Genomic DNA, 26841 nt, shown 5'->3' with positions numbered 1-26841 from the left:
TTGGGGAGGTCGACGTTCCCATCAAAAGGGTGCCGCCTGAATTTAGCTTAGCATCGCCATATGCCCGAATCTTAAAGGGGCGTGTTGTATCTGCCTATTCTTCCTATCTATGACAGCAATAGACCAACAAGTGGGAAAAGCATCCGTCCTACCTTAACCTCTTCCAAATATGAGCAAACTCGCATTGAATGTATTTTAGCGAAAAATCATTTTCCGAGGATTATAGAAATAAAAACAAAGGAACATACTTTGTTGTGAAAACGGTATGAGTGGCGCTGCCAACGGGAAAGACAACAGCAAAATTGACATTCATTTAGAGTAATTTCTCCTTGAGTTGAAATGTTTTTGTTTTGTTGGGTTTGTGTGAAATTTATGTTTTGTTGGGTTTGTTCTTTCAACACAGTGCTTCTGTGGGGAATAGATGAGTTGTTAATTTTTTGCACAAATAAAACACTGTACCTGTTTTGAATTTGAATATATATACCTGTATATTTTCCTAATTAGAAAGGGTTGCATGAATCCGCATATGAAACTTGCGGTGTTCAGTATCTCCAACAAGGTTAAGAACTACTGTGCTAGACAAACAAACTGGTGCAGAAAAGAAATCTATCCATCTAATAATTCTAGGGAAGCCAGCAACCGGGAATGGGAGCATGGGAATTGGATGTATCTGCTCATTCTGCATAACACTGTGTTTAAAACGTCAGACAAATTTTATTGATCTATTTACTTTTTAAAATATCTGTAGCACTTTGAGCGGCACGGTGGCCGACTGGTTAGAGCGTCAGCCTCACAGTTCTGAGTACCCGGGTTCAATCCCTGGTCCCGCCTGTGTGGAGTTTGCATGTTCTCCCCGTGCCTGCGTGGGTTTTCTCCGGGCACTCCGGTTTCCTCCCACATCCCAAAAACATGCATTAATTGGGGTCTCTAAATTGCCCGTAGGTGTGAGTGTGAGTGTGAATGGTTGTTTGTTTCTATGTGCCCTGCGATTGGCTGGCAACCAGTTCAGGGTGTACCCCGCCTCCTGCCCGATGACAGCTGGGATAGGCTCCAGCATACCCGCGACCCTAGTGAGGAGAAGCGGCTCAGAAAATGGATGGATGGATGTAGCACTTTGAGATTTATGAATGCAAAGTGCAATACAAATAGAAATCATTATTATCAAATATTTGAGACTAGGGGTGGAACGGTTCACAAAATCCAGGGTTCGGTTCGTATCTCGGTTTTGTGGTGACAGTTGTCGGTTTGGTATACAATGAAAATTACCTATGTCTTGTGTATTTTATGGTACTATTATTTTAATTAATGAGAAATATATTTTTACACATCTATCTTTGCCCGCAGTGTTTTGTGAAAACAAAAAAAACAAAAAAACAAAAAAAACAATTAAATGCTCTTACATTGGATGGCAAAAGATACAATAAAGCTGTCTTGTTGCTACTCATACGACAGAATAAATTTGTTTTCTGCAAATATATCAGCTTTGTGTTCAACTGAACAAGCTCAAATTTCACACTGAGGAAAGTACATTTGTGACTAAACTACACAAGATTTCAGTATTCATACATGGATCTCGTTTGATGTGCGTCCTGCGTCTGAGACGCACAAAAATGAGCAGGGACACGCATAAAGTATAATCAATCTGGATCCATAGACGCAAAGCATGGCTTAAGGCCCGCTCTACGTATGTGTGTGTGTTGCTTAAGAGCTTCTACACACACAGCTAATCAAAGGAGGAATCCACTAAAACTACGAATCCTGTCTTGGTGCTACCCAATCAGAGTAGGGCGGATTATCGTTTACTAAATAAAATGGACACGAAAGTTTTTTCTGGGCTCGATACATTTTCAATGTGGTCACAACTGACGCGTGGCTCACCACACAGCAAGCCGTTGGCAGAACATTGTTGGTTCCATAGATGCACACAACTGGGACACTTTGGGAAAGTTAACTATTTATTACATTTGCTAGCCTGCGAGCTAATGAGATAGTGAACTAAGGAGCTGAACAGCTCGCTCAGTCGTGGCAACATCGTTTAAAACAGAGGTCACTAACTGGCGCGTCCAGACCCAGGAGCATTCCCATGCGGACCCACACCATAGCTAAAAAAGAATGTTATGATACAAGACGGCGGCACGGTGGACGACTGGTTAGATCGTCTGCCTCACAGTTCTGAGGACCGGGGTTCAATCCCCGGCCCCGCCTGTGTGTAGTTTGCATGTTCTCCCCGTGCCTGCGTGGGTTTTCTCCGGGCACTCCGGTTTCCTCCCACATCCCAAAAACATGCATGCTAGGTTGATTGAAGACTCTAAATTGCCCATGGGTGTGAATGTGAGTACGAATGGTTGTTTGTTTGTATGTGCCCTGCGATTGGCTGGCAACCAGTTCAGGGTGTACCCTGCCTCCTGCCCGATGATAGCTGGGATAGGCTCCAGCACGCCCGCGACCCTAGTGAGGAGAAGCAGCTCAGAAAATGGATGGATGGATGGACTATTATGCTCTAATATCATTAATTTAGTGGCATAAAAAAACACCAACGATACTATCGTTTATCATTCTAAAAAAATTTGCTATTGTGGCAGGCCTAAACACAATATATTGAGAGAGATTAAGAGCAATGGATATCACAAAATATATTGTATAAACTGTATAAAAAAAATAGAGTAAGAACTGTAATAAAAATATGCCATATAGCAGCAACGCAAGAACCATGACATAGCTGAGGATTACTGTATCTGTATTCCGTAATGATATGTTGCAGCGACTCATTGTTCCAGGGCTGGGACTCATTATTTCCATGACATTTGAATCCTGGGGCTTATTTAGTTAGTGGGGCTTGCATAGTTTCAAGTGTAAAATGCTCTATGTTCATACATCTTATATTTGGTGGTTAACCGTGAACATTTTCAAACATAAAATAGGTGCCTTGGCTCAATGGGCTTGGCTTATTCATAAAGTTCACTCTATAAACTTCATCTTTATGTGACTAGCAGCATTGATATACTCTATGCTTCCAATCAGGTCCAAAAACAGATCATTTTACACTTGAGACTATGTGAGTCACGGAACGCACATGTCATGGAAACAATGAGTCCCAGACCTGGAACAATGAGTCTCTGCAATTTATCATCACGGAAAACAGATACAGTAATCCTCCGCTACATCATGGTTCTTGATTGGCGGTCCCACTATATTGCAGATTCTTATTAAAGTTGTTACTCTACCTTTTATACTGTTTGTAAAATATTTTTGCGACCATTGCTCTTGCTCTCTCTCAATATATGATGTGTATAGGCCTGCCACAATAGCAAATTTTTTAGAACGATATATTTTCCCAAAAACTTTCATAATAAACGATCGTACCTTTGAAGGTTTTTTTCAATGCCATTTATACAATGATATTGAGGATAATAAAGAATTGTACAAATCTTACAAATTCTGCCCTGGTGATCAAACATATGAGCACAACTGTATAATGTTCTCTCATTTACTAAATTAAAGTAGGGCTGCATTTCACAGTAAGAGCAAGTCAATAAAAAGAGAAAGTTATGTGCTCAAATAAAGTGCTTAACTTAAGAAAATAAAGTCTGAGTTTCCCCTTTTTTGTTTGGTATCTTGACACAACAGCAGGGCTTGCGACTGCGACTAAAATGGTCGCATATTAAACCCTTTTTTCATTATGTGGAAGAAAAAATTTCATCGTAATGCACTTGCGCGAGTGCATGTTTTAATGCGAGAGCGCCGTCTCGTCAAGAGCGAGCCTCGTGCGTGGCACTCTGTGCTCGTGGTGGGCCCCCCTCGATCGTCTGGCGAGGAGATGCATATTCAAGCTATCTGCTTCTCATGTAAAACACTACCTGTATAGTTAAATATTTTGTTGTAGGTTTGTAAGGCTGTGAAGCACTAGTAGCACGCAACACTGGCCTTATGTGTCGCGAGTATTAAATTATGTCTCTCAGTGTGTACAATTTCACACACCATCACCAGACTGTGTCGTGAGTCTCAATCGTCACACTATAAAACATGAGGTGTTTGTCCAATTTAAAGTAACAATTTACAGATATTTGTGACTTTATCTCTACTTAGCTAGATAAGTCCTGTGAAATACCTTCAAAATATCAGTGATAATAGTTCTCCTTTCTTTTTTAAACTGAGCCAACACCTAATTTTTACAGCGTGCAGCGAGTGGCTAGGGTCCCTCAAGTTTCATCATGTATGATTCATATTGAGTAGGTAGGGATTTTGTTAACAATTCATTATTGTTTCACTGCATGATTTCAAATACAAATTCTCCAGTGTTTCTTTTAGTGTAATATGTTATATAAGCCTACTTTTGGCCCAACCTGTCTATAAAATAATTGACTTGTGTTGTCAGTCACTGCTTGTTGTAGACAAACCTCTTTCCAGGAAAATATCTTGCAATTATCATACTGTATCTTGAGTTACTGTCAATCTTTGCTTCATAAAACTATGGTTTGCCAATTAAGAGAACTATTCATTAGCATGCATGGTCATGCTGTACCTCCCCAAAAAAGGCTGCAACCAAATCATGTGTAATGCGACCGACTGAAAACGTTGGCTGCACCAGTGCTACCAGTGCAAAAGTTAGTGTAGCGCCCTAAACAGTGAAGTCTCAAACAATTTCACATATTTTAGTTTAACAAATCTTAACAATTGAACCGTTTTAGAGGTTGTTTGTTCAAAACCTTTGCTTTGTTTCATGATGGTGTTTCACATAGATGCACTTTTAATAAGTGCTCCCAGTGGGAACTTGCCACAGAGAAGTATAATAAAAAATGCCACATTTTGAGCGCCGTTTGTTCGAAATGTTTTCTTCCTTTATTGGTCATTTTATGATCTTTTCTCATCATTAACTCAACTGACACGCTGAGTCTCTTTCTCTCTCCCCTGCTACGTTTCTCCTCGTCTCTGTCTGGGCTGCGCGCAATCAGTGATTACGCCCAGAGATGCAGATTTGATTGGCTGAAGGGGGTACCTGAACTTGCATGTGATTTGGTCGGTACGGGTCATCACTACCCTTGTATGTCGACACAATAGAGCAAGCCAGAGCGAGCTGTTTAGCTCCCTAGCTAGTTAGCGCACAGGCTAGCAAACTTAATAAATAGATACTTTTCCCGTAAGTGTCCCAGTTGTGTAGATCTACGGAGCCAACGGATGTTACCACAACAATGAAAATGTTTTTGTTTTTTTATTTGCGAGTCTGTAAGCATTGCTGTGCATCTGTGGTCGCAGATTCACCATGCTTTATGACTCCCTGCTCATTTTTGTGCATCTCAGATGCAGGACGCACGTCAAACGAGATTGCTGCATAAATATTGGGACATGAACACAACTGTCATCTTTTGGCTCTAAACACCACCACTTTGGATTTGAAATTAAACGAATGAATGTGCTTGATACAGACTTTCAGGTTTAGCTTTAAGTATTTACATCCAAATCAGGTAAACAGTGTAGGAATTACAACAGTTCGAGTTTGTGCCTCCCACATTTTCAAGGCTAGCTCGATACATGCTTGAATTGCGTATCCTTGGGTGAAGCAAAGTTTACGTGTTAATCAAAACACCTCAGTCAGTCATGAACATTATAGCGATATTACTTCTGTGGTACTTCTTGGAGAAACCTGTTTCCTGAGTCGCTTCGATCGGCAAGGGGAGGGTCGTTGGCGCAGATGGATATGAGTGGGACGGGACGTCGTGCTTTGGTGCGGCCAAGCCGAGAAACCAGAGAGCTAGCGTTGGAGAGAGAAAGCTGCAGAAGTACCATTGTAAAATTAGTGCTCCCGGGTCTTTATATATTCTCTCCAACGCAATATCTCTTGTGATCCGCACCGTGAAATATGATTGGCTGCTGCATCGCTGGAGGGTATAACGCAGATGACGTGCTCGCGTCAAAATTTTGGTTAACTTGCTACTGTGCTGTGGCCTGATACTGTCGCCTCATTGGTAAATGAGGGGAAAAAAAGAAAAGTTGCGCATGTTATGACCCGACCGGAATACATGCGGACCGAACTGAAAAGTCCAAACAAACCATTTTTTCAAAAACCATTCCATCACTATTTAAGACCGCATGACAATGCATGTTTGTACATTATGATGTTGCAGACCTTGGTCTGGAGAAATTTTCCTGAACTGTACCTCTTTAACTTTCAAAGGAGAACCCCTGGTGTAGGGTATAATTAAGATACCTAAAGAGAGAGAGAGACCTATAACTTAGTGTCTTATTGTTGTTGTAATACATTTGTACATATTTTATTATTCACTATATGTCATTCTAGTTCATACTATTCATCATTATTTTCCATTTGTTGTTGTTTTGGAAGAAATCATGTGGTTCCAATACCTCATAGCAGGGTGTGCATGGTCCTTTATGAGTTACCATGACGTTCCTTGCTTGATAAAGTGTTTAAATGATGGCATTTTCAAAGTGACATCAACTTTTATCGACAACACCAATTCCAATTAAGTTGGGATGTTGTGTTAAACATAAATAAAAACAGAATACAATGATTTGCAAATCATGTTCAACCTATGTTTAATTGAATACACTACAAAGACAAGATATTTAATGTTCAAACTGATAAACTTTATTGTTTTTAGCAAATAATCATTAACTTGAAATTTTATGGCTGCAACACATTCCAGAAAAGCTGGGACAGGTGGAAAAAAAGACTGAGAACGTTGAGGAATGCTCATCAAACACCTGTTTGGAACATCCCACAGGTGAACAGGCTAATTGGGAACAGGTGGGTGCCACAAAAAGGAGCTTCCGTGAATTGCTCAGTCATTCACAAGCAAAGATGGGGCAAGGTTCACCTCTTTGTGAACAAGTGCGTGGGAAAATAGTCGAACAGTTTAAAGACAATGTTCCTCAACATACAATTGCAAGGAATTTATGGATTTCATCATCTACAGTCCATAATATCATCAAAAGGTTCAGAGAATCTGGACAAATCCAACATTGAATGCCCGTGACCTTCGATCCCTCAGGCGGCACTGCATCAAAAAACGATATGTGTAAAAGATATCACCACATGGGCTCAGGAACACTTCAGAAAACCAATGTGAATAAATACATTTCGGCCCTACATCCGTAAGTGCAACTTGAAACTCTACTATGCAACGCAAAAGCCATTTATTAACAACGCCCAGAAACACCGCCGGCTTCTCTGGGCCCGAGCTCATCTAAGATTGACTGATGCAAAGTAGAAAAGTGTTCTGTGGTCCGACAAGTCCACATTTCAAATTGTTTTTGGGAAATTGTGGACGTCGTGTCCTCCGGGCCAAAGAGGAAAAAAACCATCCGGACTGTTATGGACGCAAAGTTCGAAAGCCAGCATCTGTGATGGTATGGGGTTGTGTTAGTGCCAATGGCATGGGTAACACACATCTGTGAAGGCACCATTAATGCTGAAAGGTACATACAGGTTTTGGAGAAACATATGCTGCCATCCAAGCAACGTCTTTTTCATGGACGCCCTGCTTATTTCAGCAAGACAATGCCAAACAACATTCTGCATGGGTTAGAATAACGTGGTTTCATAGTAAAAGAGTGCGGGCACTAGACTGACCTGCCGGTACTAGACTGACCTGCCTGCAGTCCAGACCTGTCTCCCATTGATTATGTGTGTCGCATTATGAAGCATAAAATACGACAACGGACACCCCGGACTGTTGAACAGCTGAAGCTGTACATTAAGCAAGAATGGTAAAGAATTCCACCTAGCTTGCAAATCATTGTATTCTGTTTTTATTTATGTTTAACACAACATCCCAACTTCATTGGAATTGGGGTTGTAGTTGTCTCTTTATTATCCTCTTCCAGTTAGTCTGACTCACCTGTCTCCCCTGCTTGGGGCCTGCTGGTGTGCTGCTACTGCTGCTGCTGCGAGGTGTGGGTCCCAGGAGGCTACTGCTGCCCAGCAGGCCCAGCCTTGCTCCTGGTAAGCTCCTAGACGGCATCTGGAACTGCCGAAGACTTCTACGTGCCATAACACTGCTCCCAACACAGCTTGTGGTGGGAAGAGAGTTGGACTGGCCGAAAACACGACTGCTACAGGACAAAATGTGAACTAATTTATTTCCTTGTCCCATTTATGGGGTTCATTGAAAAATCCAATCACTGCACACAGTGCTCAATACACAATATCTACCTTCTCTGTGGTCGGTAACCTGCAATGTCAAGGAGTGTTTTTCTCGGAATGGATCTGAACAGCCTCTGAACCTGTTGTTTCCATGACAACAGCCGCTTCTTCTGAGTCTCACTAAAGGACTGATGGGCAAGGGAAGACAAGAGAGTTCAGTAGACCGCACGACACTGGCAGTGAAACAGAAAGTGAGCTCTCATTTACAAAAATGATGTACTAACAGAACCAACACTGAAACAAATCAAACCATGTTGGATGTTTAAATCCTGTTGTTGATACCTTTTGTGTTACTGATGTGTATTTTAAAGGATAGTGTGTACCTCATGTATAAGACACTTGTCAATAAGTTGTAGGTAGGAGCTGATGTTGTCCTCATCTGACCTCGACACCAGTAGCTGAGTGCAAACTGAGATAAAGATTGGAATTTATAAACTTTGTTGCTGATAATTTCTTAAACTTAATTTTATTGAACAGCTGTGTCATCACCTCACCTTTGCCCATAACACGGGTAAATTGGCTTGGTAGATCCCCCTCTGCAATGACACTTGAGCTTGCCTCAGCCTCTCTACCTCCAGTGAGGTGGGACCCAGGTGCACTTTTGGAATCTGGGTTCAGGGGAGGGCGCTGTAACGAAGTCTCCTTGCCTCCACTGAATGCCTTGATAGGTGTCATGATCATCTGATGAAGTTCTTGCAATGGTACACGGAGATTACTGCCCTCTAATACCTGTACATCCTGGTGGTGAGAAGCGATACAAAGGAAAGATATGCAGGGGAAAAAAATATTATTCTCAATTTTTAAGAACATCTGACAAAGTGTCACGATCATTTGCTACTTCATTTGTGTACAAAGGTTTTTCTGTCCACATGTATCTTATAAACCTATCCAGTAAACAGGTACATAACTTCACAATATAAAGCAACGAATGTCTTACTAGCGACAATTCCTGTGGGAACGTATTTTGAAATGGGACTTTGCGGAAAAGGTTGAACCTGACTTTAGGTGTGGTGTGCCCTTAAGATTATTGGTATTGATTTAGCGTGATGAATGGGAAGGGGTTTTAGTGGGAATCCCACCTGTTTTGGAACCCGTGTATAATGTTTTCCTTTTATTTGGCATCATTTAGTGGCAATTTGAGTTACTGCAGCAGTTCTGTGACTTTGTTTGATGACGTCATCAATGCAAGTTTTCTGTGAACCGCACAAGCAGGGACGGCTGTCACTATAATTCATCCCCCATGAGGTGGTTTGAAGTCATTGTCGGTATGTATTATTGTTCATAATTGTTCGTGTTTCGAGGATAATAGAAGGAATATTTAGAATATGTTTGAATAGAATACTTAAGTTTAAAGACACAATTAAGGTATGTAAATGTTTTGCATTTGGATTTTTTGTATAGGATTTTGCATATCACGTGAACATTTAAATGTGGAAGCTTGTTATTTCCAATGGGAATGGAAAATTGTCATGTGTGTGTGTGTGTGTGTGTGCGTGTGTTCCAGGTTTTGTCTTCCTCTCTCTCGTTTCTCACACACCTGCTCCTGTGAGCATCTTCACCACCTGTGCCTCGTTCATACCTAATTACCGCTTGTATTTAACCTCGTGTCTCATTCCCACTCGTTGCCAGTTCGTTGTACCTTGTCGTCACGTTCCAGCATTCCTTGTCACAGACTCACAGTATGACTTTGACCCTGTTCCGATTATCGACCTTGCCTCTTTGCCTCATGTTCTTGGATACTGTTGCCCTTCTTGGATTGCCTGCCCGTGTACCGACCTATGCCCGTCTATTAAACCTCTCTTTTTGGAAACTGTCCATTTGTTTTGGAGTCTTGCATTTTTGGGTCCTAGCCTCTGTTCCGTTCATGACAGAAAATGGCTCAAACTGGGCTCAAAGTTTAAAGACGAACACAGAGTTCCCTATCTGCTATTTTATGTTTTCGTGGCCTTTGTGTGTGGACAGACAAGAATGCATGATGAACCCAGCTTTGCCTTCAACAGCGGTCAACAGCAAATTACCAGGTCCAAACAAGCAAACACAAGAATGGAGAAACAGAGGCCTGTTGTTCTTAAAACACGCATTTTTTACAATAAGTCGAATTCACCCATCAATTCTCCATCCGTCACAAGCGGGTCCACCTTTGAAGAAGATCTAGCAAAACGTGTTGCACAACAAACGGCACCCCTTGTTCAAATGCCCTGGCTTTCAGGAAAAGCCGAAAGATGAAAGGAAGGCTTTGTTAAAGAAGCATGGAATATGTTATAAGTGCTGCAAAGCATTCCATTTGGCAAGAAATTGTGAAGAAAACATCAGCTGTACAGAAAGTGGGAGTAAGACACATATTGCAGCCCTTCATGCCTGTCATGGGTGTGTGTTCCGGTTGTTGTCTCCCCCCTGTGTCATACACACCTGCTCCAGAGAGCATCTTCCCCACCTGTGCCTCGTTCACCCTAATTAGCCCTTGCATTTAACCTCGTGTCTCATTCTTTCTAGTCGCCAGTTCGTTGTACCTTGTCGTCGCGTTCCAGCATTCCTTGTTTCCACATCACAGACTCACAGTAAGACTAGACCCTGTTCCGATTATCGACCCCGCCTTTTTGCCTCACGTTTTTGGATACTGTTGCCTTTTTTTGATTGCCTGCCTGTGTACCGACCTCTGCCCTGATATTAAACCTCTCTTTTTGAAACTGTCCATGTGTTTTGGAGTCGTGCATTTTTGGGTCCTATCCTCTGTTCCGTTCATGACAATGCCGGACCAACTCCATGGTCTATAAACACAGAAGCCCATGCATCAGAGTATGGTGGAGATGGAGATAGTCTAACAAGGGATGTTGCTGTTTCCTCAACATGCACCGAGGTGTACGGCCATAAAATCTCTACTGATCAATCTGCAGTCCAGGTGCATACAATCTTTGATGATCAAAGCAATGGGTCTCTTGCACGTCCAGAGTTTTCCCACTATCTTTAACCTCCTAGGACCCGCTTCACCATACCCTCGAAAAACTTGTGGTGGAACATGGAAAACAGAAGGCAAACAGGCGCATAGGTTTGTCATGGAACTCATTGATGGCAGTATTACACTTCCATGACCAACACTGATTGAACGTAACGAGATCAGAATCATCTTTATTTGCCAAGTATGTCCAAAAAAACACACAAGGAATTTGTCTCCGGTAGTTGGAGCCGCTCTAGTATGACAACAGACAAAGACATTGACAAAAAAAAAAAAAAAAAACAGTCACTGAGCAGTAAAGGGTTGCTAGTTATCTGGTAATGCCGGTAAATAATAATTATTTTTTTGGACAATTGTGCAAAAAGATGCAGAGTCCTCTAGCACTTAGAGCAGTTCGAATGACTAATATTCGTCGAGATACCACTCGTTCAGAAATACCAACAAAAGAAGAGGCTATGTCACACACCCACTTGAAGCATTTTGCATAACATATCTCAAATATCGAGGAACAAGTCCCCATCATGTTACTTGGAAGACATACTGTATAATTAGGGTTCATAATGTCCGGGAGCAGGTGAATGGCCCACATATTGCACCCTTTGCACAGAAGTTGGATCTCGGTTGAGTGATTGTGGGATATGTATGTGTCGGAGATGTACACAAGCCAGCAACTTTCTACTGAGAAATACAGTAGACAACCATCCATCCATTTTCTTCCGCTTATCCGAGGTTGGGTCCCGGGGGGCAGTAGCTTTAGCAGGGAAGCCCGGACTTCCCTTTCCCCAGCGACTTCCTTCAGCTCTTCCAGGGGGATCCCTAGGGGTTCCCAGGCCAGCTGGGAGACATAGTCTCTCCAGGGTGTCCTGGGTCTCCTTCCAGTGGGACGTGCCCGGAACACCTCACCAGGGAGGCATCCAGGAGGCCTCCTAATCAGATGCCCGAGAGCCAGCTCATCTGGCTCCTCTCAATGTGGAGGAGCAGCGGCTCTACTCTGATCACCTCGCGGATGACCGACCTTCTCACCCTTTACCTTCTCACCATACTCAGCGCCCTTTGCACAATGGTCATTGCACCGGACTATTGCAATATTAGTCATTCGAACTGCTCTAAGTGCTAGAGGACTCTGCATCTTTTTGCACAATTGTTTTTTGTCAATGTCTTTATGTCTCCAAAGTGTTCTGTAAATTGACTGTCTGTTGTACTAGAGCGGCTCCAACTACCGGAGACAAAATCTTTGTGTGTTTTGGACATACTTGGCAAATAAAGATGATTCTGATTCTGATCTCGAAGGGAGAGCGGAGGAAACTCATTTCAGCCGCTTGTATCCGGGATCTTGTTCTTTCGGTCACGACCCACATCTCGTGACCATAGGTGAGGGTAGATTGAATGTAAATTGACCAGTAAATTGAGAGCGTCGCCTTTCGGCTTAGCTCTTTCTTCACCACAACGGACCGATACAAAGTCTGCATCACTGCAGACGCTGCACCGATCCGCCTGTCAAGCTCCCGTTCCATTCTTCCCTCACTCGTGAACAAGACACCAATATACTTGAACTCCTCCACTTGTGAAGAATCTCATCCCTGACCTGGAGAGGGCACTCCACCCTTTTCCGACTGAGGACCATGGTCGCACATTTGGAGGTGCTGATTTTCATCCCAGCCGCTTCACACTCGGCTGTGACCCGCTCCAGTGAGAGTTGGAGATCACAGCTTGATGAAGCCAACAAAACCACATCATATGCAAAAAGCAGAGATGCAATACTGAGGTCACCAAACCGGATCCCTTCTACGCCTCGGCTGCGCCAAGAAATTCTGTCCATAAAGGTTATGAACAGAATCGGTGCCAAAGAGCAGCCTTGGCGGAGTCCAACCCTCACTTGAAATGAGTCCGACTTACTGCCAGCAATGCGGACCAAACTGTGACACTGGTCGTACAGGGACCGAACAGCCTGTATCAGGGGGTTCGATACCCATACTCCCGAAGCACCCCCCACATGACTCCCCGAGGGACACGGTCGAATCCCTTCTCCAAGTCGACAAAACACATGTAGACTGGTAGGGCAAACTCCCATGAAACCTTGAGGACCCTGCCGAAGGTGTAGAGCTGGTCCACTGTTCCACGGCAAGGACGAAAACCACACTGCTCCTCCTGAATCTGGGATTCGACGTCCCGACGGACCCTCCTCTCCAGCACCCTTGAATAGACCTTACCAGGGAGACTGAGGAGTGTGATCCCCCTGTAGTTGGAACACACCCTGCGGACTTCTTAAAAAGAGGGACCAGCACACCAGTTTGCCAATCCAGAGGCACTGTCCCCGATGTCCATGCGATGTTGCAGAGTCATGTCAACCAGGACAGCCCTACAACAAACAGAGTCTTTCGGGACTTCAGGCAAATCTCATCCACCCCTGGGGCCATGCCACCAAGGAGCTTTTTAACCACCTTTTTAACCACGGTGACCTCAACCCCAGAGATAGGAGAGCCCGCCTCAGAGACCCGAGACTCTGCTTCCTCATGGGAAGGCATGATGGTTTAATTGAGGAGGTCTTTGAAGTATTCTCCCCACCGACTCACAACATCCTGAGTCGAGGTCAGCAGCGCCCCATCCCCACTATACACAGTGTTGATGGTGCACTGCTTTACCCTCCTGAGACGCCGGCTGGTGGACCAGAATTTCCTCGAAGCCGTTCTCCATGGCCTCACCGAACTCCGCCCACGTCCGCTTGGCCAGCCGGTACCCATCAGCTGTCCCACAGACCCATCAGCAGTCCCACAGGCCAAAAAGCCCCGATAGGATTTTTTCTTCAGTTTGACAGCATCCCTCACTGCTGGAGTCCACCAACGGGTTCGGGGATTGCCTTCACGAAGGGCACTGACCACCTTACGACCACAGCTCCGGTTGGTCACCTAAGCAGTGAAGGCACGGAACATGGTCCACTCGGACTCAATGTCCCCCGCCTCTCCCGGGACATGGGTGAAGTTCTGCCGGAGGTGGGAGTTGAAACTCCTTCTGACAGGGGATACTGCCAGACCTGCTCGGCACCTCTCATCGTGGGCAGACCCTCACAATAGGTTTGGGCCTGCCAGGTCGGACCGGGATCTTCCCCACCAATCTGAGCCAACTCACCACCAGTTGGTGATCAGTTGATAGCTTTGCCCCTCTCTTCACCCAAGTGTCCAAGATATGCGGAGTCCGATGTCCGATGACACGACCACAAAGTCGATCATCGAACTGCAACCTAGGGTGTCCTGATGCCAAGTGCATGTGTGTACACCCTTCTGCTTGAACATGTTGTTCGTTATGGACAATCCCTGATGAGCACAGAAGTACAATAACAGAACACCGCTTGGGTTTCGATTGGGTGGCCGTTCTTCCCAATCACGATCTTCCAGGTCTCACTGTCATTGCCCACATGAGCATTGAAGTCCCCCAGCAGAACAATGGAGTCCCCAGCTCTCCAACACCCCCTCCAAGGACTCCAAAAAGGGTGGGTACTCTGAACTGCTGTTTGGTGCATAGGCACAAACAACAGTCAGGACCCGTCCCCCCCACCCGAAGGCGGAGGGAGGCTACCCTCTCGTCCACCGGGGTGAACCCCAATGTACAGGCGCCAAACCAGGGGGCAATAAGTATACCTACACCTGCTCGTCCCCTCTCACCGTGGGCAACACCAGAGTGGAAAAGAGTCCAACCCCTCTCAAGAGGACTGGTACCAGAGCCCAAGCCGTGTGTGGAGGCGAGCCTGACTCTATGTAGTCGGAACTTCTCGACCTCACACACCAGCTCGGGCTCATTCCCTGCCGGGGATCGGATCGCCAAAGTCCCTGCCTTTGGCCATCGCCTAGCTCACATTGCACCCAACCCGTGTGGCCCCTCCCACAGGTGGTGAGTCCATGGGAAGGGGGACCCACGTTACCCTTTCAAACTGTGCCCGGCCAGGCCCCAGGGGCGCAAGACCTGTTTGCCATGAGTGACCCTGCCAGGAGCAAAAACCCTGAGACAACTTAGCTCCTAGGATCATTGGGACACACAAACCCCTCCACCACGATAGGGTGACAGCTCAAGGAGGGGGCCTCTTTTCCTCTTCCAAATAAGAGTTGCGCTTTCAGCACAACACACTATTTACTTGACTATGATGTTTCAGACAACAAAGGATGATAACAAGGAAGCTTGTTCTATAGAGGACATTATGTTCCTCGACATTATGAGTAGAAATGTCTACACGGATGACAGAAACGCCTGAGTAGCACCACTTACAATTCAGGGACCCATGACCTTGGCTTCCTAATAACTACACAAAGGCCATCCAACGCCTCACCTCACTGCAAGGATATTTCAAAACAAACCCTGAAATGAAAAAAACAATTTGTCACATTCATGAAGAACATCTTTCAAAGTGGTCAGGTGGAGGAAGCTCCCCCACTAAAACCTGGAGAAAAACATTGGTACTTCCCATTGTTCGGTGTTTACCATCCCAGAAAACCCTCTCAAATCAGAGTTTTTTTTTTTTACTCCAGTGCTAAACATAAGGGCCTCTCCTTTAACCAGGTGCTTTTGACAGGACCAGATCTGAACAACAACCTTGTGGGTGTCCTGCTCTGGTTCCGTAGAGAGTCAATTGCTTTTACCATGGACATTCAACAAATGTTCCACAACTTCATGTTACAGCCTGAAGATTGCGATCGCCACTTTCTGAGATTTCGTTGGTTCAGAGATAATGACCCAGAAAAGGAGATTGTGGCGTATTGGATGAATGTCCACATCTTTGGAAACAGCCCGTCCCTGATTGTGGCTGTTTACTGCTTAAGGAGAGCGGCATGTGAAGTTCAGGAGGATTGTGGGAAAGATGCAATGCAGTTTGTTGTAAGAGCTGATGGTTTCAAGTCCCTTTGACCACCACCGCTTCGAAGCAATCGGTCTGCTCAAAAGACGCAGGAGATGTTGGCGTCTTCTAATCTCAGGTTGCACAAATTAGTGTCCAACAGTAAGCAGGTCATGAAAGCATTTGCATCTGAGGATCATGCTGTCAACCTATAGGACCTGGACCTACTGTAACTTCTGATGACTTGCCAGTACAGCACAACCTGGGATTAGTTTTGGACTTGGAGTCTGACTCGTTCACCTATAATGTCAAAAATGAGGGAAAGCCGTTTACGCGACGAGGAGGGTTCTCTACTGTTAACAGCCTATACAATCCTTTGGAGTTTGTCACTTCTGTGACTATTCAAGGAAAAGTCCTCCTCAGTCAACTCACCACAGACTGTGCGGACTGGGATGCTCCACGAGCTGCTAAGAGGGAGAAGTTTTGGGTCAGCTGGAGAGAGTTGCAGAACCTGAAGATCCCCAGACCTTACACTTATCTGTCACCATCGACAGCCAAACGAACAGCGCTGCGTATTTTTGCAGACACCTCTGAGGGAGTAGTTGCCACTATTGCATACATGAAAATGGTGAATAGAGAAGAAAGATTCTGCACTGGGATGGTCTTAAGCAAAGCTAGACTTGCCCCAGCCCTGAGCACTCTATTCCACGCTTGGAGCTTGCAGTGGATCTGGTTGAACTCATCATTTCAGAAGTAGTTGTCAGGTTTGATGCAGTTATGTTCTACACCAATAGCATGGTAGTCCTCTGGTACATTTACAATGAGAAAAGGTTTTTTCGAGTACACAGAATCCGATGAAGTACACTACGTCAACAGTGGCAATACGTTGACACTCTGAGCAAAACCCTGCTGACATTGCAACAAGGTCTATTGCAGTTAAATTGAGCACCAGCATCTGGTTCAGGGGGCCAGCATTTTTGTCTCAGCCAGAAGAAACAGTACCAACGAATGAGCTCTTAGAACCCGAACATGACCCTGTGCTACGGCCCAAAATTACAACACTACTTATCTTGGTGTGTACAGATCTGGGATCTCAGCGTTTCTGCTGCTTCTCAAGTTGGAGCAATCTCATAAGGGCAGTTAGTTGGCATTTTGGTTCACATCGCTCAGTGTTTCAAGATGAGAAAGGAAAACACCATTGGAGGGTGCGAAAAATGGCATCCATGTCGGGCACATTTGTTGGCAGAAGTTGTGAATCAAACCTTAAGAATTATCATTAAAACGGTTCAGCATGAGGCTTATGAGAAAGGGCTACAGTGCCTAACACCAGGTGCTAACATTCTGAAGAGTATCGCACTTCGGTCTCTAGATCCCTTCCTCTACAAAAATGGTCTACTGACTTGCTGAGGCAAATGTGACAGTTGAGGAGAAACGACTGATCATCTTGCCGGGACGTCATCATATAGCTACTCTTGGAGTACGTCATCATCATGTGAAGATACAGCATCAGGTGCAACACTTCACAGAGGGTGCCATCAAGGCTATTGGATTATTGGTGGCAAGAGATGTGTGAACAGAGTAATTTTTGACTGTGTTACATGACGTAAACTCAGAGGAAAGTGTGAAGTTCAGAAAATGGCCTTCTTCTGACAGTTTCACCATTGAGCCTCCATTCACTAATGTTGGGATAGACGTATTCGGTCCATGGACTTTGTCTGCACATCGCACCAGGGGAGAGCGTGCGGAAAGCAAGAGATGGGCAGTCCTGTTTACCTGCCTAAGTGTCAGGGCTGTACACATACAGTAGAAGTCATTGAGTCCTTGGGCTCATCCAGTTTCATGAATGTTTTCAGGAGATTTCTGGCATTCAGAGTACCGGTAAAGCACATTTGTTCTGACAGGGGCACTAATTTCATTGGAGCCTCGAAAGAAATGCCTTCCAATGTCAATGAGAAGGCGATGGAAACATTTGTGTCAGCGCAAGGATGTACTTGAATATTCAACAGCCTGCACTCCTCGCATATGGGAGGTGCGTGGGAGAGGATGATTGTTATTGTACGCCGTATCTTGGACTCTATGCTTCTACATATCTTAACTTCCAAGCACACACATGAGGTGCTTATAACCTTCATAGCCGAAGGTCACAGCTATTGTGAATAATTGACCGCTCGTGCCTGTGTCAACGATCCCGCGGACCCATTCATTCTCACACCTGCCTTGCTACAGGCCCAGAAGGCGGGCACTGTTCCAGAGGAAGAAGTCGAAGACGACTTGTTCAAAAAGCAATGGCGCAGAGTGCAAAGCTTTGCCAACATGTTCTGGGACAGATGGCGTTGGCAGTATCTGGCGATATTGCAAACTCTCAGGAAGTGGCCATTCAATACACCCAATTTGAAGAAAGGGCGTGTCGTGCTTCTCAAATTCTCATTGTAAGAGGAATGACTGGACCATTGGTATGATCGCTGAGGTGTGCATGCGGAAAGTGAAAGTCATAGTTAAAAAAGGAAATGGACTGTGCGCAAGTGGATCTGTTGTCTTGCTCGTTACCGCTGATGTTTGGACTACAATTTTTTTTAACTTCAGTTGGAGTGATACTCTGTAGGTATCAGATGAGGAATGTTCAGCAACCAATGTACAATGTTTTCCTTTTATTTGGTGTCATCTAGTGGAAATTTGAGTTACTGCAGCAGGTCTGTGAATCTGTCTTTGTTTGAAGATGTCATCAATGCGAGTATTTCTGTCCACACAAGCAGATGGCTGTCGACACAGTCTAGTTGATTATTTCTAATGGGAATTATTATTTAAGTATTTTCCATACCGCTTATCCTCACTAAGGTCGCAGGCGTGCTGGAGCCCATCCCAGCTACTGTCGGGCAAGAGGCGGGGCACACCCTGAACTGGTCGCCAGCCAATCGCAGGGCACATAGAAACAAACAATTCACATTCACGCTCACATTCACACCTACGGGCAATTTAGAGTCTTCAATTAACCTACCACGCATGCTTTTGGGATGTGGGAGAAAACCGGAGTGCCTGGAGAAAACCCACGCAGGCACGGGCAGAACATGCAAACTCCACACAGGCGGGGCCGGGGATTGAACCCCGGTCCTCAGAACTGTGAGGCTGACGCTCTAACCAGTCGTCCAACGTGTGTGTGTGTGTGTGTGTGCGTGTGTGTGTGTGTGTGTGTGTGTGCGTGAGTATATATTTCAGAAGAAGAAGAATCACCTTATATATATATATATATATATATATATAAACACTATAAAACCTTCCCACACACTATACAACCTTTCCACATACTCTACAAGTGTGTTGAATCTTGATGAGATGGATGTTACTGTCAGGGGTTCCTACACATTTGAGATTTCAAAATTCAATAATTTTTCCAGACTCTAATTTCCAGACTTCTCAGTAAAAAGTTTTAAATAATTTGTGACTTTGAGTAAACAGATGTATATCATTCTGATTCTTTATATGCCATTATGTCTCCAGATCATTTCCAGAAGATTATAGGGGGGATAATAAGGCATCCTTTGCCAACCAGTCTTTATATTTGGATTTTATGAACCAATTGTCAGACAATTTACATCTACCCATTATGAGTGCCAATGATCATACAAGATCAGACACGGATATGTCAGGGTTAATGCTTGACAAGGTGTACAATTATCAGGGATTAATGGATGACATGGAGGCGTGAACCAACGCACAACGGAGGACATTTGCCTCCACAAAGTCCATTAATCCCTGGTAGATGTACACAGACATCTCGAAGGGCATTAACCTGCTTATACCATGGTCACTTACCAACGAAAATAACGAATGAAACAACCAAATAATAATTTCATAAATGTTTTTGGTCGAAATAGAAAGTTTTTATAAAAAAATGTTTTTTTACTAAATTTCTAATGCCTGAGGTCTTGATTATGAAGAATCATTCCAATCCCATAACTTTCTAAGGGAATGTAAATGCTATTCAGTACTCCAGGGAATAGATTTTCTTGTTTGACAATGATAAATAACAACCACGGGTATGATGACAAAATCAGTTTTGAGTATTACACATACATTCAGTATGTGACGGTTGATGCAAGCTCTCAGGCTAGCAATGCTATACTTTCGTTGACTGGACGGTGGCATAAAATTGTCGCACGGTATCATTCCAAACATCAACAGTGAAGTGTTGAGTTCATGTTTTTATGCCAGGAAGGGTGTCGCAGCATTTTAATCTCCAATTTTGTTGTTTTCTTTTCATCCTTCTCATCTACAAGTTAATTTAAAACTTACAGAGGTACTATAACTCTTTGTGTTGCTTCTGTCTCTTAATTTTTTCCCGTAGTTCATCAACAGCATTCTCGTCATCAAAGGTATAATCACCAAATATAGTAAATGATTAAATCACTTGTCATTGTTTTAAATTCACTTTTTATTTTCTTTTTCCTCAGAGTACTTAACGTTAGGGCTGCACGACAGGATGGGAAAGTTAATTTTCCACGTGAACTCTTTCAAAGTTCAGTTCACTGGTCCAAAAATGAACTAGTCCATAGTTCTTTTCTTTTTCAATACTGTATGTTGCTGACAGGCACGGTGGCCGACTGGTTAGAGCATCTGCCTCAGAGTTCTGAAGACCAGGTTTCTTTCACCGGCCCTGCCTGTGTGGAGTTTGCATGTTCTCCCTGTGCCTGTGTGAGTTTTCTCCGGGCACTCCGGTTTCCTCCCGCATAGGTTCATTGAAGACTCTAAATTGCCCGTAGGTGTGAATGTGAGTGCGAATGGTTGCAACCAGTTCAGGGTGTACCCTGCCTCCTGCCCGAAGATAGCTGGGATAGGCTCCAGCACTCCCGCAACCCTTGTGAGGATAAGCAGCTCAGAAAATGGATGGATGGATGACAGGCAATTACAAAATACTGGCATTTAATTTCCCCATTGTTGCCACCCATTCAGTCCACATTAGTAGCCAGTTGCAGCTTTCATCATACAATCTCAAAAACATGTAGCATGAATGTTTTTTTTTTTTTTTTTTTTAAATGAAGAATTAAAACAGGACTGTCGTCCTAATGTGCAAAAACACGCAACACAGTATGACAAGAATGATGGTGAAATGACAATGATAACTTTGCATTCCCAGCAGCTCTGGCTGACTATATTTACAAAATATTTTATCTTCTCTTATATTACAAAATAAATTTCACATTATCACATTGTGATTGTACAGTGGTTTAACTAAAGCATTCTAATACAAATAATTTTTCAGAGTAATCAATATTTACAGTAACGTATTGTATTACAAAAGAATCAAGGAACACATTCACTCCTATTTACGCAGTGTCCCTGAACGTACCTCACACACTCATACAGCTGTGGCGTTTCCTTCTGAAGAGGGAAATAGTAAAATATATCATTGTAATGTATCAATGTATGTAAAAAACATGATATCATTGTACATTGTATCCCGCGTCCTCTTTCAGTTATCATATAAGGAGATAAGTTTACAACAGTCTGGGCTGCTCCGTGTGTTGTTTGCCGCATTATAATTTGCCGTAACATGGGTGCTAATCTCATTAGCATGTCTAAACAGGTTCCTTTGCTGGTCACTTTTAAAATTACTGTTGATTCACTGTATATTGCAATACAGCAACGTCACAGCAGACCCTGCCATGTGACTACTGCGCTCGCATACATCGCAATGACTGTTGTAACAGTCTTGGTCACATGAATACATTTTCATACAATAGTTTCCATTTTCAATACTTTTCCAGACCTGGAAATTGATTACATACTTTTCCATACTTGTATAGGAACACTGTACTGTCCAAAATCCATCAATCCTCTTGGGCTGGAGCCTATCCCAACTAACTTAGGGCAAAAGGTGGACTAAACCCAGGAATCGTTGACAGTCAAATCATGGGTTGATTGTGAATTGGCCAATGAGATGGAATTGACTCGCACCAGATGCACAAGTAAGCTCTATGATAGGTTATGGTAAGCCTTTTTCTCAAAGGCTGAATTTGAAATTGGACTCGCATGGGCAGAACCAAAAAAGAAGCCTAAAAAGTGCATGTTGTCTTGGTCACACATTACTTAGCATGGTGGGAGAGTTTGCGTTCACATCTGCATGAAATTAAGTATGAAAACGGCTGCTGTTATTATTTTTTAATGAGATTTCAGCCCGTACGTAGGGATGTCAAACTAATTTTTGTTTCAGGTCACATTGTTGTTACGGTTTCCCTCAAAGGGCCATTATGACTGTGAAACCATCCATCCATTTTCTTCACCACCTCTCCTCACTAGGGTCAAGGGCTGCTGGAGCCTATCCCAGCTATCTTTGGTACACCCTGAACCGGTCGCCAGCCAATCGCAGGGCACATATAAACAAGCAATCATTCACACTCACATTCGTACCTACGGGCAATTTAGAGTTTCCAATTAACCTACCATGCATGTTTTTGGGATGTGGGAGCAAAAAGGAGGGCCCGGAGAAAAGCCACCCAGGCACAGGGACAACATGCAAATTCCACACAGGTGGGGCCTGGATTTGAATCCCGGTCCCCAGAACTGTGAGGCAGATCTGCTAACCACTGCTGCTAACCAGTGTTGAAGTCAGGGATCTGCTAACCACACCGTGCCGCTGTGAAATCATATAAATGTTTAATTGCCTCATATTATTACATAAACTCAACAAATTAATGGATAACTAGTTTTCATCATTCAGCAATCAAATGTCAAAGAAAATAGGTTGTTCAAGTTAATGTAGAAAGGGATTTGGTAACAAAAAATGATATCTCAACATTATCATTTATTAGATATGACATTTAAAAATTTTGGTACAGTTTTTAACAAGAATCATAGAGGCTGAGACACATGATTTGCTTTCATGGGCCACATAAAATGATGTGGTGGGCCGGATCTGGTCCCCGGGCCTTGACCTTGACAATGTGCCATAGAGTGACATCGGTTCAGGCCAAGCAAAAAAATAAAAAATTGTTTGGTTTCAGTAAACTAAACGGAATGTGAGTCTAGGGAAAAAGACAAAACGCAAACTAAATGTAGGTTTTGTTAGTTGTAATATGGACAAATCAACCCCAGCATAAAAAACAGAACTTGCAGCAACAATATATCTGAATGCTCTTTCTGGAAGGACAGGCAGAGGAGAAAAGGATAAAGTTTCGGAGTTCAAGAGAGGACATTTTATCAGATTTAAGACTGTGTATCTAAGCCAGAAGTTAGAAATAATATTTATTTGCACACTTTTACTGTATATTGCTCAAGAAAAATGTCAACAAAATGAGTGTCTTACTATCTATTCCTGCATTCCGTTGTGGTTTAATTGTTTAATTGTAACAGTTTAATTGTATTCGCTACAGATACAGTAATATAAATATGTATAATGCAACCTTTGACCATTTGTAATAAAATATTTGTTGTAGTATATTACTTAGTCTTATTTCTAAAAAAAGGAATTAATGTGAGTAATTGAATAGCAGTGAGGTCTTTATGAGTTGTACCAACTTTCTGCTTCATAAAAGGATAACTGTTGGCTCATAAATCTCAATATTTTATTCTTGCCTGTGATATAATTAATTGTAATTTTATATTGGTTTTGGATGCAGTTGGTATTTTTAGTGTAGTGCAGTTACTTGTTCCTTGTAATCAACCAGATTTATATATCGTAAATGTTCCATGGACCTCGGCTGCTGTGTTGCCGCAAAACAACAACGGCCGACAGGAACTTTTTGTCCCAGGAACTAATGTATCAGGATTTGTTCCTTGTAATTATGTTGTGAAAGACCCACTGACACATACAATCACAACCCATGACAATTTATAATCTTCAATTAATCTAACATACAGTACTACATGTTTTTGGAGTGTGGAAGGAAGGGGAGAACATGTAAGCTTCAAGATCTGACCGTCGATAGCAAACTGAAACCTCTTACAGTGATGCAGCAGTGCTAACCAATCAGCCACGGTGCATTATATACATACATACATACATACATAGATTTTCTGTACTGCTTATCCTCACAAGGGTCGTGGGCATGCTGGAGCCTATCCCAGCTATCTTCGGTCGAGAGGTGGGGTACACTCTGAACTGGTCGCCAGCCACTTGCATTACATACAAACTTAATTTATTAGTACGGGTAATTGGGTAAAAAAACTTTTTTTTTTTTTTTTTTTTTTTTTTTAGATGGGAGGGAGTAAGGGTCATGAGCATCAGGGCTTCAAGCTTAACAGTCATGACAACGCAATGAAAAACAAAATCGGTAACTGACCTTTTCTAGGCTGCGCAGCAGGTTTAGTCTCTCTTTTAGCTTTTGAATGCTAATAACAATCTTGTGTCTAGCTCCTTTGGTGACTTTCTGTAGAAACAACAACAAAACACAGGCATCAAAACATATGCACTTTCGGATAGGTGTCAAGAACGTTAAGTTAAATGTAATAGTTTAAAAAAAAAGCATTATTTAAAAGTAGAGTGTAAATCGATGCCCAAAAGTATTAACACTATCAATACAATTATAACAGTGTGTACCTGTGCCTCAAGTTGTTCTTCAGTAAGTGACATCATTTCATCATATGTCATGGTGGAAAATAGTGCTGCATACTTATGGAGACGGAGACTCTTCAGCCAAGCAGGAACATCTGTGATAAACACACACAAATGTGGTCAATTCAGGCTGCATTTTAGGGTAATGATGAATCAGTAGTGTGCCCTGTGATTGGCTGGCAACCAGTTCAGGGTCTACCCCGCCTCCTGCCCGAAGATAGTTGGGATAGGCTCCAGCACGCCCGCGACCCTTGTGAGGATAAGCGGCTTAGAAAATGGGTGGATGGATGCATCAGTACAAGAGTAAAACAAGTGGATTTTTTTTTAAACCATCTTGTAAAAAGTTGGTATTTATGTTTGTGAGTCTGTATGGGAATCAATATACACTTACAATTAAACAAATAATGTAGACATTTTAATTGCATCTCAGGGTTCAACAATTTTTTTATGTATTTATTTTTAAGATCAGTTATTGTGCTACTGGTAATTTTCAGTTCAGACGAGAACAGTGTTCCCTAGCCAAGCCAAGGCTCCCATTTTATATTTGAAAAATCTCAGGGGAAACCACCATACAAAAATGTCAAAAAAGTATGAATACTGAAATAATGATGATGTCTCAATTTACTCAGTACCTACTAATTGTGGGATCTGGGTCTGTTGTATTGAACACAAAGTTGATATACTCGCTGAAAGCCATGACTTATTCAATTGTATGAATGGTGGATACACTGGTTTATTGTATCTTCAGCCATCTAATGTAAGGGCATTGTTCTACCTGTCAATATACTTTGCTGGCATAGATAGGTAAACAAAGATGTATTTGTACTTAATTGATAATTTTGGGAGAAATTGAGTGACATCCATCCATCCATCCATCTATTCATCCATCCATCCATTCATCCATGCAGCCATCCATCCATCCATCCATGCAGCCATGCATCTTCTTCCACTTATCTGAGGTCGGGTCACGGGGGAAGCAGCCAAGGAACCTCTCCCCAGCCACTTTGTCAATTCCAAGGCGTTCCCAGAACAGCTGAGAGACATAGGGTGCATCTCAAGTCCCTTAAATGCAACGTTCCTAGCTCCTCGCACGTTAAAACATTGAACGTGACCCATAAGTTGTCACGCTGCCATATTAAAGACGTCTCAAGTGTCTTAAACGCGAATGGAGGAGCGAGGATCGAGCACCGAGGAGCCTCCACGGGCTAGCTTAAATCGAAGGACGTCTGATGTATCCTCCGCGGAAGTCCCACGGCTCCTCAATAGTGACGTTTAAAATGGGCGTGCACCAGCTTGATCGTGAACAGAGTAGAACTTCAATTTGATTAGTTAATCTGTTTTCATCATCCATCCATCCATCCATCCATTTTCTACCGCTTATCCGGGTCGGGTCGCGGGGGCAGTAGCTTTAGCAGGGACAACCAGACTTCCCTCTCCCCAGCCACTTCATCCAGCTCTTCCGGGGGGGGGGGGGATCCCGAGCTGATCCCAGGCCAGCCAAAGGATGTAGTCTCTCCAGCATGTCCTGGGTCGTCCCCGGGGTATCCTCCCGGTGGGACGTGCCCGGAACACCTCACCAGGGAGGCATCCGAATCAGATGCCCCAGCCACCTCATCTGGCTCCTCTCGATGTAGAGGAGCAGCGCCTCCCGGATGACAGAGCTTCTCACCCTATCTCTAAGGGAGACCCTGGACACCCTGCGGAGGAAACTCATTTCGGCCGCTTGTATCCGGGATGTGGTTCTTTCGGTCACGACCCACAGCTCGTGACCATAGGTGAGGGTAGGAACGTAGATCAACCGGTAAATCGAGAGCTTCGCTTTTTGTCTTAGCTCCTTCTTCACCACAACGGACCAATACAAAGTCCCCATCACTGCGGACGCCGCACCAATCCGCATGTTGATCTCCCGTTCCATTCTTCCCTCACTCATGAACAAGACCCCAAAATACTTGAACTCCTCCACTTGGGGCAGGATCTCATCCCCGACCTGGAGAGGGCACGCCACCCTTTTCCGACTGAGGACCATGGTCTCAGATTTGGAGGTGCTGATTCTCATCCTAGCCGCTTCACACTCGGCTGCGAACTGCTCCAGTGAGAGTTGGAGGTCACGGCTTGATGAAGCCAACAGAACCACATCATCTGCAAAAAGCAGAGATGCAATACTGAGGCCATCAAACCGGACCCCCTCTACGCCTCGGCTGTGCCTAGAAATTATGTTAATAAAAGTTATGAAGAGAATCGGTGACAAAGGGCAGCCTTGGCGGAGTCCAACCCTCACCGGAAACGAGTCCGACCGACTGCCGGATATACGGACCAAACTCTGACTCCGGTCGTACAGGGACCGAACAGCCCGTATC

The 26841-nt window shown here is 43.7% G+C and overlaps 1 protein-coding gene across 1 annotated transcript in view; it reads right to left on the bottom strand.

The window, feature by feature from the left end:
* The window catches only part of samd4a (sterile alpha motif domain containing 4A), a 197456-nt gene that overhangs the window by 57441 nt on the left and 113174 nt on the right, over window positions 1-26841 (bottom strand). Inside the window, exons 5-10 of the mRNA XM_061670978.1 lie at window positions 24470-24579; window positions 24213-24299; window positions 8656-8899; window positions 8485-8570; window positions 8171-8289; window positions 7857-8070 (exon numbers count right to left, since the gene is read on the bottom strand). Coding sequence (XP_061526962.1) covers window positions 7857-8070; window positions 8171-8289; window positions 8485-8570; window positions 8656-8899; window positions 24213-24299; window positions 24470-24579 — 860 coding nt within the window. The remainder of the gene's footprint in view (window positions 1-7856; window positions 8071-8170; window positions 8290-8484; window positions 8571-8655; window positions 8900-24212; window positions 24300-24469; window positions 24580-26841) is intronic.

Source organism: Phycodurus eques, chromosome 2, assembly GCF_024500275.1.
Source record: "Phycodurus eques isolate BA_2022a chromosome 2, UOR_Pequ_1.1, whole genome shotgun sequence".
Classification (NCBI taxonomy): Eukaryota; Metazoa; Chordata; class Actinopteri; order Syngnathiformes; family Syngnathidae; genus Phycodurus; species Phycodurus eques.
Note: the sequence above shows the minus strand (reverse complement) of the source record. Positions and strands in the feature narration are given on the sequence as shown.